At 29.5% G+C, this 16,187-nt stretch overlaps 1 protein-coding gene and 1 pseudogene across 7 annotated transcripts; both read left to right on the top strand.

The window, feature by feature from the left end:
• The first annotated feature begins 4,480 nt into the window (after nucleotides 1-4,480).
• On the top strand, nucleotides 4,481-8,432 carry LOC111280877 (putative inactive poly [ADP-ribose] polymerase SRO2). 6 transcript variants are annotated; one of them, XM_022868733.2, is made up of 5 exons: nucleotides 4,481-5,500; nucleotides 5,858-6,099; nucleotides 6,176-6,294; nucleotides 6,399-6,461; nucleotides 7,933-8,432. In XM_022868733.2, exons 1-5 carry the CDS (start codon nucleotides 4,572-4,574, stop codon nucleotides 8,029-8,031), a joined length of 1,452 nt encoding a protein of 483 aa, XP_022724468.2. In that variant the 5' UTR covers nucleotides 4,481-4,571; the 3' UTR covers nucleotides 8,032-8,432. The 6 variants fall into 6 exon arrangements, with proteins under 6 accessions (XP_022724468.2, XP_089614341.1, XP_022724842.2 ...); XM_089758215.1 differs by having other exon boundaries at nucleotides 6,399-6,483; nucleotides 7,934-8,432; XM_022868806.2 differs by having other exon boundaries at nucleotides 4,482-5,500; nucleotides 6,402-6,461.
• LOC111281437 (putative inactive poly [ADP-ribose] polymerase SRO1) lies at nucleotides 7,950-11,658 on the top strand (annotated as a pseudogene). Its single transcript, XR_016340845.1, has 5 exons — nucleotides 7,950-8,043; nucleotides 8,740-8,853; nucleotides 9,192-10,171; nucleotides 10,665-10,894; nucleotides 10,987-11,658. The product of XR_016340845.1 is annotated as a putative inactive poly [ADP-ribose] polymerase SRO1 (transcript).
• The last annotated feature ends 4,529 nt before the right edge of the window (nucleotides 11,659-16,187 follow it).

Here is a 16,187-nt window from a genome sequence, read left to right as displayed (position 1 = left end):
AGGAATTGGTTTCCGTACTACTGTTTTTATTGTTGTGACGTTGGATGGGCTAGGTTTATTGGGCCCCTTTTAAAGGATGTTATGAGCTCACTTAGCCAAGCCCATGTCAATGAAATTTTTTTTAAATAAAAAATATTTTTTAAAAACTAATATAAAGGTTCAAAATCTTTAAACTTCTAGAATTACTTAGATAGCCTTTGATTTTATATTTCAATTAGAAACACATATTTGCTTAATTGGATTACGAATTTATAAATTATTTTAAAACTTAAAACTATAAATTTTTTTTTAGAAATATAAATTCAAACTATACACATTGAATTATTGCTCGAATCATTAAATAAATTGTTACTTGCTTGAGTAATTACCATTATAAATACTTGCTTCTGCACAGCCCCTATATGAGTAAAAAAAAGTTGGATGATGTTAGATGTGTGCATAATTTTTTTAATATAAACTTACTTAATTGTCTCTAATTTTATATTAATGTTGTTACTTCTTTATTTAGGTCTTTAAATAATTTCATTATTTGAGTTAATATCACTTAACTTTAGTGACATCAAATTCAATTGAATGTGCATTTCTAATGAATTTTGATCCATTCCAATCTAATAAAAACTTTTAAAAATCTAATATTAGGCCTACAACGGATCAAATATTAAAATAAAATAAAATTTGAGATTGGATTGAAGACAAATTTTAAGGTATTATGTCTCAAGCCAATATAAAATATATATTTTATTATTTATTTAAATTTATATCTATATACACACATATATATTAATAAAATTATTATTTAGTATCCTAATTTAAGATATTAATTTAATAAAAATACTATATTTATATAATTAAGATATAATTTCTATTAACCCTTCTCTGATTTTGGTGTCCAAATGCACGTCATTTATTTTAGCTCCAGATTCAAGGATATAAAGAAAAAAAAAAGGTGTAATTTATATAAAAAATAAAATTTTATGAATCTTATATTAAATTTGAATTATACACATATATAAAATCATAATCAAATATTAAAATAATATCTCACCCCTGCCCGACCGTTCCCAACCCTACCTTTAAGATACAAAAGATAAAACCTACATGAACAGGTAACATATTTAACATTTAACTCGATACTCCAACTTCCCTTCAAGCTTACATGTTTCCCCTGTCTCCCTTAACCTCCTGTTTCATCCTGTTTGTTTATACTCTGTTTATTTGATTGTCATGACACTCCCCAGGCAATACCTTTGACGTCCTTTGACCTTGTTTTGGTGACAGTGCTGGTCACTTGTCAGTTATCGAACCCAATTTCGACGAAACTTCTCGACTAAATGACCGAAAAGTACGTCAACATTAGGTTAGATGTCTAGAGATTAAAATAAGCTAGAAAATAAAGATTACCAAGAAAGTGAAAGGAGAAGGGTCGCTAAAAGACGAAAGACTCATATGTAAAGCAAAGTCGACAACGAATAATTCCTGTGATGGGATAGCGAAGTCTACCTTAAACTATGTTGGAACTTAACGTTTAAGTAGTTGCTCACAGTCATGCCTGACTTTTATATATATATATATATATATATATATATATGTTATAGAAGTTGCAACATAATTTGCAACAGTCTCCACACTCCACACTCTCTTGCATAAAACCACCTACTTTTTCACACTATACTATCAAGTAAACCAACGCCCACGTTCTTCATGACTGACCAACAAATCTTTTGACGTCGACTGACAATTGGACAAAATAATGAAAAAAAAAATTATTCAAAGATAAAAGAACTAAAAGATGTGAGAAGACTAAGTAACTTATGATTTGTTTAAAATATAAAATTATAATAAAATAAGATGATATTATAAATAATATTTTTTTATCTATTATTTATGTATGTAAAAATTAAGATAAAATAATTTATTTATTTATCAAACTTATATTTTTTAAAATTTATATAATTTAAATTATTGATATAATTTTTAAAAATATAATAAGACATATAAATTTAATCTTATTGATTAAAAATATTTATCTTCACTTTAAAAATATTGAATCTTCTCATGTAAAGAGTATGATTAATTTTCCTAATAATTTTATTCATTTTTTATAACAAATTAAATATAATATAAAATAATTATCATCGTACTCAATCTATTATTTTATACATCAAATAAGTCCAAAAATCTTTGACTTCATGTTGGTCTTTCTATTTTCCATAATTTGTTCATCAAATTTATTGTTGAAATATAATTATTTTAAAATTTATAAAATTAATTATCAATTACTCTATTTTAATACAAAATGAGAAATGTTGAGAGATATCTCTAATTAGGGATTAAGCTGATACTTAAAAAATAATATTATAGTTAACACATTATCTTATATTGAATTTGGTAAAATATTATAATAAATATAAAATGTTCTCTAAAAATAGCAATTTAATTATTTTTTGGAATGGTAAATTATTTTTAATCGAATACCTATAATCACTTATTAATGGTAGATCTAACAATTTATATTTTCGTATCATATCTTATATTATGTTTGATATTTCGTGTTGTGTTTGATATTTGTCATTACATGAATTATTAAAACACAACATGACATGAATTATAAAATAAGTTTAAATCTTAAACGTGAGCACGATATGTTTATTATATGTATTACATGCGACACGATATGACATGATTAACACATGTATAATTAATTTATTTAAACATGACACGAATAACATGTATATATGTGAATAAATATAATTAATATAAATATATATGAATAGACATAACTATTACTAATATATATAAAAACATAGTTAAAATAATAACTAATTATAAATTATTCATAATTTATAACTTAATAAACTTGATATATTAATAATATAAAAAAGTACTTGCATATTAAAAAGAACAAAACATCTTGATACGTATTTAATATGTATTTAATATATATTTAAATTTTAATATATAACTATATTAGTTTTTAGCATCAAATTTAACATGATGAAATAATGATACATAAGACTAGTATTAATATTTATATTATACTTATATTATTAATATAAAAATTAATTTTATAATAATTATTACATGAGTATAGTGATTAAATGTTTAAAATAATTTTTATATAGTATTAAATTACTAATTAAGTATTATAATTAAAAGATTAAAGATTAAAATAATATTTATATTTATGTTTAATTAAAATAGATATAAAAAATATATTAAATATGTTAAACGTATACTCATAAAATAAGATTAAATTAAACGTCTTTTTCATTTTAAGTCACATGTTAAACGTGTATTCGTGAAACACATTTTATTTAAATGTGTTTTTTATATTTTATATGTGTTTAAAAATGTCAATACGTATAAAATATAAATTATATATTGTTAAAATTTATGTTGATATAAATAAATAAAAAATATATTTTTAAAAATATATATGATTTTTTTCATGCCATTTTTATTTCATATTATTTTGTTATATCTGAAATTGCTAAATCTAATTAATGGGATACTACAAATATATATTACTATAATGATATATTAACAACAGTCAATAATATCCATTAAAGACATTTCTTAGTAAAATCTTTTGATAATAAGAAAACGTTAATCGGTACCTAATGGCATTGATTGAAAAAGATATTTATTTCATAATAGAAATTTTTTAATAGGCGTCTAATGGTACCTATTAAAATGATATTTATTTTATAATAGAATAAATTTAATCGATGTTTAATTGTATTGATTAAAGTAATATTCAAGGAAATATTGATGTCTTATGGTATCAGTTAAAAAGTGATATTTAAAGAAAAAATTATAATTAATATATTATTTATTTTTTGAATTTAATGAAAATAATATATTAAATATAAAAATAATATGTAAAAAAATAATTTAATTATTTTAATCAGGTTAACTTTTTATAATAAAAACCAAAACTCCATAAATTAACTAAGGAAAATAAAAACCAATTCATTAAGAACATTAAAACAAAAAATTAAAAAAAGAAAACATTAGTCAATAAAAAAGAAATGAATTTTATTTTTTAAAAATATAAAATCTTCATCATGGAATAAATATGATTATTAGTATGAAATTCTTGAATTCTTCCTTTTGTCCAAGTTCAAGAACGCAGGGTTCGAATCAAATAAAGGAGAAAAAAGGAAAATCAAAAGTCAAGAAGAGAAAACAAAATTAGTGAATAGTCTCCATCGGACGTGGCATAATTAACTAAACAAATCGAAAAGCTACTTACCCAGCAAGTTAGCTCTTGACAATTCTTCGCCCTCGAACGTTTGTTGGGGGCCCAAAGGAATCCGTAACGTCTCAATTTAACCCGTATATGAATTATCTAAAATACCCTTATTTAGTTCCCACCAATCGATCTTAACGTTCCTGAAACAAAGGGCTAATTTGTAGTTTCATAAAAATTAAGCCCTAATACCACAAGGATTTCGTTTCGGCGAGTTTATAAATTGCGGGTTTCAACTTGTTTCACTTCAGATTCTACTGGTTCTCGTGTTTTTTGTTTGAGGATATTGAAGGATTTTTTGTAGCTTCAAGAAACTCATATGGCTCAACAAGGAGCAACAGCGGCGGCGATGACGAAGAATCTGGTGGAACCTATTATAGTTGGTGTTCCTCCTCCACCGCCATCGTTCTCCTCACCGAAAAGTCCGAGGAAACCCGTCGGCCGTGGCTGCAGCGTCCAATCTTGTTGGTCGAAACGAATTTTCTCGCAGAACAACGCGAATATCGAACGAAGCGCAGTTCCGTCGCGGTTCATGTACTATCGCAATGATGTGTGGATGGATTTCTCGGCTGACGTTTTGGAAACACTGCGAACAGGTTTCTTGGAGCGGAAACCGATTATCGAAGCATCGATAGACGGTGAAAAGTATATATTTGATTTGAAGAGGATGTTGCAGATGGATTACTTGACAGGAAATTGCCGCTCAATTTCTTGGATCGATGAAAACGGCAAGTGTTTTTTCCCTAACGATTTTTTCAGCGAAGATTATGATATTGGCTGCAATTACAAAAGTAAGAATAATAATTGCAATCCTAAGATTGATCGAACTTCATCGAAGAGAAAGCGAGAGGAGGAGCCTGAAGTGAGTTCCTCCTACAAAGCCGGGGGAGCTGCTAAATGGCCTAATATGAAGCTGTTGAGAGAAACAGAGAGAACGTATTTGCTCGTTAAGAGTCATTTCTTGAACGGAATGAGGAGAGTTGATGACGGGGTTATGGTTACTTCGATTCATCAGCTTAAGAGGGAAGGGCATTTGATTAAATCTCGTCTCGAGGTTTTATTGAAGCAGGTTGAGATTACTAAGGCTGCAAGAGGCACTTCAAATATGGTTTATGCATGGTATGGGGCTTCCGCCAAAGTTTTGGAGACTATTCTGGCTTATGGATTTGGTTTGCCCAGTAAGGTTCCCGCTACTGATTTGTACGGAATTGGCGTTTATTTGTCTCCCGTAGGTTTGCCGCACTTGAGGTAATTGATTTTGTCTTATGTTTATTGTCCAATTAGCTACCGTAGTGGCCTAGGCAGTATTGTCACGTTTACCATTGAGTTCGAGATTGAAATCAAGTTAGCTTCAGTAGTAATTCAAGCCAAATTCGTGCAATTCTAAGTTGTGGCTTGAGCAGTTCTGCAGCTCAATCTAGTAGTTATTTAGTATCTTATAGTTATGTCATATTAACACCATTCGAGCTCAAGGATGAACGAACAGACTAGTTTTGATCAGTTCGCCTTGATAGGTTTAGTTACTTCTTAATAAACGAATTTTTTTTCTTTTTTTGGTAATTTAACTTTTATACCGTGCTTTTAATGTTGGATTAATTGTTGCAGTGCAAATCTGACAAATGTTGATGATAATGGTGTAAGGCATCTTATTCTGTGCCGGGTTATATTGGGAAATGTTGAAAAAGTGGAAGCTGGATCTCAACAGTATCACCCATCTAGTATGGATTTTGACTCTGGTTCTGATGATCCCAAGAACCCAAGGTGGTATGTGGTATGGTCATCTAATGCCAACACGCGTATTCTTCCTGAGTGTGTTGTGAGTTTCAAACCTTCTGGTAGCATGCAAGGTGAACTTTTCTACTTCCTTGGTATCCTTTTTTTTCCTTTATATATTTCAGAAGTTAATAGGATGTCGTCTTGTAGGTCAACCAAGGCCAGTAATGGGTGTCAAGTATTCCCTTGACAAATTGTTTTCGAAGATTATGGGCTCTATTCCTCCTGCCAAAGTGCAGGAAATATTGATTTCATACAATACATATAAGGTAAGTAGGTTGCATGTCTATTAGATGAAGATGTTTCTTGTTGCTTGTAATGGAAGTTCCCTTTATAGTATAAACAGATTTTGATTTTTTTCAATTGTTTATAGCAGGCTGGAATGGTGGCCCAGGATGCTTTTATGAGGAAATTACGATTGGTTGCTGGGGATGAGGTTTTGAGATCTGCTATTCAGGAAATTATTGCTTCTGGATGATTTGGAAGTGTTGGCATTGTTTGAGTTACTTATTTCATTTTCCTATCTTATTGGAAAAAAAAAGGCTTAATACTAATATACTCTCAAATCTTACTAAAAGATGGAATTAAACCCTGGCTTTTTATTGTGTGTAAATAAAGTTATAATTTTGTTTATTTATTTGTAATTATAACCATAAGCTTTTAAGATTAATGAAAAAAGTCTAATTAGAATAATGGAAGACTAATTATGACTTGTCACGTGTTTGCCAACGGTGCTAGATAACAAATGTTAATTTTAAAAGTTCTTCCAATTGGATTTTTTAATTGATTTTATAGAAAAATAAAAGATTCTAGACTTATTTACACGTAATAAAAGATTAGGGTTTAATTCCATTTTTTTCTTAAGTTTGAGGGTATATCTGGGTGTTAAGCCAAAAAAAAAAAAAAGACAAATGTAATTTTTACCTCACTATTAAGATAGGAATGAAAATTATTAGATCACAGAAACAACAAAAATCATTCTTAGTTTTTCTTGGGGAGGGGGTGTGTTTCTTTTTTCTTTTTTAACCCACAGCAGTACTTGTAGCAATCATGATTCAAGACATTAAAAAGTTTACAATTTCAGTTTCTGAATTTGTATTTCCCCTTTTCACTATCAACTTATTGCACTTTAGGCTTTATCTAACAATTGTTAAATGCTTAACAATTCATTGGTATTGAGAATTTTATAGTTTGTATTGCACTTTAGGCTTCATCTAACAATTGTTAAATGCTTAAAAATTCATTGGTATTGAGTATTTTATAGTTTGGTTGTTTCCATTGTAACTTTTTTTCTGTTTAGAATAACATTTGATGTGGTTTTATGAAGTTGTATTTTTTGGCTTTTAGTATTGTGGTATAAAAGGGGATTTATTTGGACCTGTAGTATGATCTAGTGTGTGTTGTGACTTTTTTCCCCCTTTATTCCTTTAGGCTTAACTAAAGGTTGTCAGTTCAAAGAACCAGATGATTATTGATTTTTTATGAAATTGTACTTTATGGCTGTTGTTGTTGTAGTTCAAAGGGATTTATTTGTATATGAATAATTAGAAAGTAGAAACTATGATCTCATTCCATGTTTGTTTATTTTTAATGTGGGATAAACATGTCGCCTGTCTTTATGTGGTTTTGTCCATTTTGTTTTATAGAAAGTAAATTGCTGTATCTTTTCTTCTGTTTGAAGCAGCAGATGATTAGAAATATTAAATGGTTTTGTTGGAATTGTTCTGTTGTCTTTTCTTATCGTATTTACCCTCACGATACGTTGTCAGACCTACTTAATGAGGAAGGGAAACCTACTTGAACGATAAACTAAGCTATGTTAATTAAGTACTGAGCTTCTTTTATACTGTATTCAGGTGTTGATTTGCCTCCATCCATCTTTATTTATTTATTTTTGTGTGGTTTAGGGTTCTTTTATGGAGAACTCACTGGGAAGTCTTTTAGTAGCCATGACAAGGTTGTGGAAGCTGCCCAAGGCATGTAAGATGGCAGGGGGTTTTGGCTAAAGGCTTAACAAGGTTTTGAATAAGCCAGTTTGGCTGGCATGCTATGCATGATTTCTTTTTGACATGTGCAGGCGTTGCTCTTGAATTATTTTTATTTGCATATAGATGTGGTAGGGTATTTTTGGTGTACTGTTCACTCTTACTTTATTTGCCAAGATTTTTGAAAAATCCTGATCAAGTTGCATTGATCCAAACATTAATTTATTGGGTGCAAACAGTAGTATCTGCCTGGATGAACTAGAGATACTGAAAATAGTTGTACGCTCTCTTTTGTTGCCCCCGGTTGTGGAGCATGCTTATAGGTAGGATTACTACATTGAGACCGGTTCTAGGTTTAATAATATGCATACGTTACAGGGTTGTATCTAATGTTTATAAATAGGAAAACATACTGTTGATGACATGTATCATGGTACATTACCGGGTTTGAAGCTGGTGAAAGATTTTTGCATCAAGCATTTTGCGTCAATTGCTGGAAACATAGGTCCTTTTTTATATTTCATTTTGTTTCCATGTTATTGTGGCATTTGATGTTATCTTTGTGTTGTTTTTTGAAGTGAAAATCATTGTGGATTGTCCAAATTTCATGGCCTATGAGCTTTAGGAGGCTAGGGAAGTTAATTTTTTGTTCTTCCATTAGTTTCATTTTGAGAGCCTCTGACTGTTTGCTGCCCTAGAATTGATTTTTTCTTACCCATGTTTCTACAGATGAATATGTTTGCTCCTCTAATCAGAACAATACCATTTTCCTTTTAATATGGAAAGAAGAGAGCTAATTTTGCAAGAGGAATGCTCTCTGTTTCTCACCATGGGCCATGGCCTGTATGTAAGCGCGAAATATCTTTGATTCTTCCATTTTTCTTTTTTAAATTTCAAATTCCTGAATAAAGGACAAACGGTCAAATAAGCCCAATCCGACGTCGCATGCTTAAGTAAAAAATGCCACGTAGCAAACAAACGGTTATTGCGGGCCCCAAAATTCCTAAACGGCCTCCAAAATATTTATTACCAAAAACAATTCATTTCCCTCGTTAGAAGTTAACGGTACTGGAAACGAAGACCTAATTTGTAATTTCAGAAATATTCTACGTTGCGTCCCAATTTCTCACACTGCCGGTTATACCTGTTCTCATGCTTTTTCGTTTGAGAATTTTGAACAGTCTCTGTTTCATTTGTTTCAAGAAACTCAAATGGCTCAGCAAGGAAAACGAAGAGCGGCGATGACTAATAATCTGGTGGGTTCCGATAGGCCATCGCCGTCATTCTCTTCACGCCAAAAACCGAGAAATCGCACCGCTGGGTATTTCGAACGGAGCGCGGTTCCGTCGCGCTTCATGTACCATCACGATGATTCTTGGGTGGATTTCTCCGCCGATGTTTTACAACTGCTTCGAACCGGTTTCTTGGAGCGGAGACCAATCATTCAAGCGTCCATCGACGGGGCAATGTTTATCTTTGATTTAAAGAAGATGTTTCAGATCGATTTCGCCCGACGGGAAATCATAGGTCTATTTCTTGGATCGATGCAAATGACAACTGTTTTTTCCCTGAACAAGGGTTTACGGAATTGGACAATGGAAACGAAAACGATGATAATATTAACTGCATTTGCGAAAATAATAATAAGAATAATAACAGTTGTGATCATAAGATTGATGGTGAGATTAAGATTCATCGAAATTCACCCAAGAGACAGCGAGAGGAGGAGCCTGAAGTTAATTCTTCTCACAAAGCCGTGGGAATCGATGTGATTAAAACATCAGCGGTCAGAGGAGGAAGGAGCTGCTAGGTGGCCTAACTCGAGCCCTTTGAAAGAATCAGAGAGCACGTATTTGATTGTTAGATATTGGTTCTTGAATGGAGTAAGGAAAATTGATGGAGGAGTTAGGGTTATTGCCATTCATCAGTGTATGTGGGACGGGCATTTGAGTAAGGCTCGTCTCGAGGCTTTCAAGAATCAGATTGAGATAACTAATGCTGCAAGAGGCAGTTCAAATATGGTTTTATCATGGTATGGGGCTTCCGCCAAGGCTGTGGAAAGTATTCTGGCTCATGGGTTTGGGTTGCTCAGTGAGGTTCCACCGACTGATGTTTATGTAGTTGGCGTGTATTTGTCTCCGTTGGAGTTGCCTCAGTTAAGGTAATTGATTCTGTCTTTTCTACTTTAGCTACTAAGATTCCCACTGTATGATCTTTTATCAGCTCTGCTACTATTCAGCAGAGGCGAATTCAGTTGGAGGGGCTGGCAGTGGTCTTGGCCCGCCTTGCTTCACAATTCTTTGGTAAACCAAACAATATATACATATTTATAACATGTCCCCATTTACAAATCCTTGTAATATGATAAACTTTACCTTTTGCTAACACCTTAAATTCTAAATTTAGTTACTAATTTGATTTGCTTTTACTTTCTTTTTATATATGCATTATTAAAGTTAATTTTTAACACCTTAACTTATGAGTTTATCCATTGGACTTTCCACTGCACTAGTCCTCCAATAGTATGAGCTTCTTAATAGTATGATCAGATCGTCTCTAGGTCTAGGGTCTAATTACTCCCTAATGCATAATTTTTTTCTTTTTCTTTAATTTCTAACTTTTATACTGTTATTGGGTCTGTCTTATTCTTCCAGTGTAAAGCTCGCAGATGCTGATGATAATGGTATTAAACATCTTATATTGTGCCGGGTCATATTGGGAAATGTTGAAAAAGTGGAAGCAGGATCTCTGCAGTATCACCCATCTGTTGTGGATTTTGACACTGGTTCTGATGATCCTCAGAACCCAAAGTGGTATGTGATATGGTCAACTAATGTGAACATGCATATTCTTCCTCAGTTTGTTGTGAGTATCAATCCTTCTGGTAACATGCAAGACAAACTTTTCTACTCTCCTTGATATCTGTTTTCTTATCTTTTATATTTTGAAGTTAATATTTTCGATGTTTCCTTTTAGGTGAACCAAGGCCATTTGATGGTAGATCCATATTACTTCGAAGGTTTTGAACTCTCTTCCTCCTGACAAAGCAAGGGAAGTATGCATTTTAGCGAGCAATAGGAATGTCTGCAGGTCTATTAGATGAAGATGTTTCTTGTTGCTAATAATGGAAGTTGCTTGAAACTAAGAAAACATTTTGATATTACCAATTGTTAACTACAGACTGGAGAGTTGACTGGGGATGGTTTTATGAGGCAATTACGATTGGTTGCTGGAGATGAGGTTCTGATATCTGCTATTCAGGAAGCGGTTGCTTCTATATGATTTGGAAGTGTTGGAATTGTAACTGATTTCATTTACCTACCCTATTGATAAAAAAAACAAGTGTAATTGTTGCCTCATAACTAAAAGATAGGAAAGGAAATGCTTAGACGTACATAAACAGCATAAACCATTCAGTCTTTTTTTTTAACTATAGATTTTAGTTTTTGAACTCTATAACCTTCTAGAGATTGCACAGTGGAGAAGATATGAGCATTGAAGTTCTTTGATAGATTGATTCTGGCTGCATCCACATTATATGTATAGATGCTACGCTCTGGATAAGTGGATATATTCATATTATTGAGAACATCATAAGCCAAAATGAACTAGTTGATGATCTAAAGCTGTAAAATCACTTCATGTTTCTCTTTCCTTCTCAACATTATTACTCCACCTTATGCAGTTTCACAGTTGTCCATGGTTTATTCTTATCTGGTAATGCCCATTTCTCAATGTATAGGCAATTTTCTCATTATTATTGAACTTTACTTTTCCAACAAGACAATTGAAGTGTAATACCAGCGATGCTGTCCACTAAATAAAAGACGACCCCATGCCTCGATTGCTTGGAAAAGCATAAAAAAAACAAACAAAATATACTTGATACTTTTGCAATCAATCGGTCGGTCGTCCTTCAGTTCCTTGTGGCTATAAGTAGCAATCTTTGTTTGATTGTTTCTTTTTTGTTGTCTTCTTTCCCAGGCACGTTTTACTTATTTCCATCTGACAAACCCAAATGCAAATTTACTCGAAATTTGTTCAGATGTAAATGTTCTCCTTGATAGTCAACTGTCAGGATATCTTTAAGATTTGTGTGGATGTTTAAGATTTCTGCGGATTTTTTTTTTTTTTGTGAATGATTTGTATTATTTATGTTAATTTAATACATGTAAAATTTTATTTTCGAAATATTATCTTGCAAAAATTGAATTTTGATTGAGTAAAACTGAATGGATTTTCCCTTACCAATTGGTTGAACCTGGGAGGATAAATGTAACTTTTTATATTAACTCTTTAATGTTATTTAAGCTGTTATAATCAATTTTAATCAGAAAGTGACAAATGAATTTATCATGATGAAGAATTTTTGCTCTGGACCGATTAAGCTTTTGACCTAACACTAATATCAAATCATGGACTCATTGGCGATGATTGCCTGCTTTCGTTATGATTTGCACCCCTCGAGAGTTGGAGATGTGTCCTGGCTTGTGGCACAACTGTATGCAACTATAGGGTTTGATAATTACTAGCAAAGCAATACTCATCACTAAAATCACCCAACAAAAAATGATGCTCCAAATAGGAGAGTCCTTAAAAATAATTCGTATTTAAATAGGTTGGAGTTCAAATTTTTCATAAATCTTGGGATTGAGATTGATTTTAGATTTAGGGTTTTAATGTGAGGTTCTTTTTTATCTTCTCAAAAGAAAAAAAAAATCATTGTGATGATTACTAAGTGCTTTAAACCTCTTAATGTGTACGGTAAAAGAATTTGAGGAAAAGCCAAGTTTGCTAACAAATGCCAAAGTATAATGGTGGAAATAATAATGGTTGAAAAGCAGCTTTGTCACACAACATCTTTTCAGCATTATCTATCAGCCATATCCAACAAAAATTTTGAAGAAAATTTCATATCAATATCAAGGTTTTGAGTATACCCAACTTTGGAAGTCATATACAAATACAAGAGTTGTTATGTAAAAAAATGCTAAACTCATCCATCCATTTCAAAATTCCAACCTAATCCAATTGTATATATCTTAATTTTTTTGGGGAAGATAATACCTAACTTATATCCATGTTTGTGTTTACTTTTATAATGACATGTTCAAGTTTTCTCAAAAAAAAAAAAAGTTCAAGTTCAATTGAAAAATAAAAATGCGATTAGGGAAAAAGCAAGAGAGAAACAAAGGGGAAATGACCTTATTAGTGCAAGTTAGGTAATTGAGTTTATTCAACAATCAAATCATTTTTATTGATATGATCTTTGATGATTTAAATCAAAATAATCTTTTACCATCTTATAATGTTTAACCCTTTTTTTTTGTAAGATTCAAATTTAAAAATTAAATTTTTAACCGATGAAATATATATATATATATATATATTTATCTTATAATATGATGAAACCTATGTAACCAATGGAGGAGAGAAAACTTCCCAATAGTTCTCAACATCATCATGCCAATAGCATTCTTCAATAAAACCTTTCTTCCTGAGATCATATGAAAAGAAAAGATTCGAATTAGAGGTGTAAATGATACATTAATACTCGTAAGTTATTTGAGTTCGATTTGAATAAAATTCAAATTCGATTCGATTATTATCAAGTCGAACTCGAGTTTGAGTAGCTCGACTCATCAATTGAGTCAAGTTTGAGTGTTCTTATACTCAATTTGAATAGTTCGTGAGCCTAATCAAATTTTTATATTTAAATTTTTTTATTATTTTAATTAATAAAATATCTCAAATTCGAGCTTGAATTTGAGTACAAATAATCGAGCTTTTGTCGAATATAAGAATTGAGTTTATTTTTATATATTTTAAAGCTTAATCGAATAAGTTCGAATAGCTTAAATTCGATCACGAAATGAATTCAAATTAAAAAAATAAAACTTGATCGAATTCGAATCAAATATCGAATCACGAAAATGAAATCGAATTCGAACTCAAATTTTTTACTGTATCAACTCAATTTAACTCGATTATATCTATAATCTGAACCAAATCAACAAACGATAACAAAATTATTTGTCTGACAAAAGCATCAAAATCCCTCCCAATGCGTGCCAACTTTGCCATATATGAGAATTTTGAGGTATCTCATCTCATCAATTCCCCAAAGAATCAAACAAAGCATGATTAATGATAGAAATAAATAAATAAAAAAAAGAATGTAAAAATTAGATCAGTGAACAGAAACTATTTTAGATTGAGTCTCACATGTTTTCCACTGTGGTGATTAGGACGTTTAAGTGGTCCTCCATTTTTATGATGATGGACAATAGCCTTTAGTAAAAAGACATATTTTATAATGCAAAGTCATCATTTTCAAGACACATTATCAGCTACTAAATAGCATCCATCATTTTCAAGGTTTTTGCCTCGTTTTACCTTCGAATGAATTGCATCAAAAGAATCACTATTGACCGGTGGTATTTGCACCGTAATTTTCTCTCTTCATTTAGATATAATAATTTTACACATGATATAATGATATAATATAAAAAATTATACATAAATTTAATATAATCATATTTTATATTTTAATTATATTTTAATTAATCGATACAATTAATACACGATATTATTTGTATCATATTTATGTCAAATAATAATAGCACACTTAAGATATAATACTATTTATAAAATAAAAAAATTTAAAAAAATTATTTTAATTTATTTAAAATAATTAATAATCATATTTATCATAATATTTTGATATTTAAATAGGTTATAAATATTTAATTTGTATATATATTTTATTTAAATAAATAAAATAATCATATCTAATCGTATTATTTGTATATAATCTTATTAATTGTGTTGTTTCGTATTATATTAGTTAAATATAAATTAATTTAAATATATTAATTATATCATACTATATGTAATATATATAATAAATATATTATATTCATATTTAAGTTATTCGTATTATTTATATATTCAAATCATGTTCGTATAAAAATTATTTATATTGTGTTTGATATACAATATGATGAAACACAAATTACCAAATTTATTTGCATATTATAATTATTAATATTTAATTTTTGATTTAATACATCCCATCAAAGCGTAATTTTATTAAAAACTTAAAAATTCCATTTCCTCACACCCTATCTCTTCTCTATTTCCAACAAAAAAAATAAAAAGAAATTAAGCCTCATTTAAGCCAAATTGAAAAAAAAAATTCACCCATTTGAAAGTAAAAAATATAAAATCAAAAGTAAATCATTTGTTTTTTTTTTTTTACTCTTTTGTTTGATTTTATATTTAATTTCATAAGATTCCATCTATAGTTTTTTTGTATGATTTGAAATAATTTTTGAAAAATTTTAAAGGTTTTGGAACACCCATTTTTTAAAATTTTTAAGAATTTTTGAAAATAAATTTTTAAAATGAGGTGTAAAAGATAAAAAAAATTAATTAATAAATATTTAAATAATTTTAGTAAAAATTAAATATTTTAAATATATTAAAGAAAATATTAGGGTACAAATAGCAGCACTCATCACTGTTCGCTGTTTTTGGTGCAAAATTATTTATACATATATATGTATATATAATATTGCTACCCCAAAAAGAATACGTAATGAATAGAAGATGATATTTTTTCTGGGGCCAATATCGAAGATAGGTTTGTCAGGCCAATTTAGGAAAAAAAAATGCAAACATAAATATTTAGGCATCTGGCCAAGACAAGTTCTGCCCACCTGTCCACGTGGACCAAACAGATTAAAGATGGCAAAATGAAATTTTTTTCATCCACATCATACTCTACGAATCAGACACCAAATAGCTAACGCATATCCAATTGGCAATTAATATATGTGACATATTTTTATCGAATATAGGTATGATAATTTATATAATTATATCATATAAAATATTATATTTATATCATATTTTATATAAAAATTATGTGTTATAATTTATATAAATATAAAAATATAAAATATAATATTTTATTAAATATATTTATAATTAATTTAAAATTTTAAAACGTATTATCTTTATATATTTTGTTCGTATCATTTTTATATCATATTATTAAATTATATTTTAAATTAGCAAATTTATTTAAAATTAAAGTATTATATTTACTAAAAATTTACTATATTAAAATGATGATTTAAAAAAAATTATAAATTTATTAAATATTATTTTTT

This window comes from Durio zibethinus, chromosome 3 (genome assembly GCF_047325235.1).
Source record: "Durio zibethinus cultivar Kanyao isolate XHJ-2024 chromosome 3, ASM4732523v1, whole genome shotgun sequence".
NCBI lineage: Eukaryota > Viridiplantae > Streptophyta > Magnoliopsida > Malvales > Malvaceae > Durio > Durio zibethinus.
Note: the sequence above shows the minus strand (reverse complement) of the source record. Positions and strands in the feature narration are given on the sequence as shown.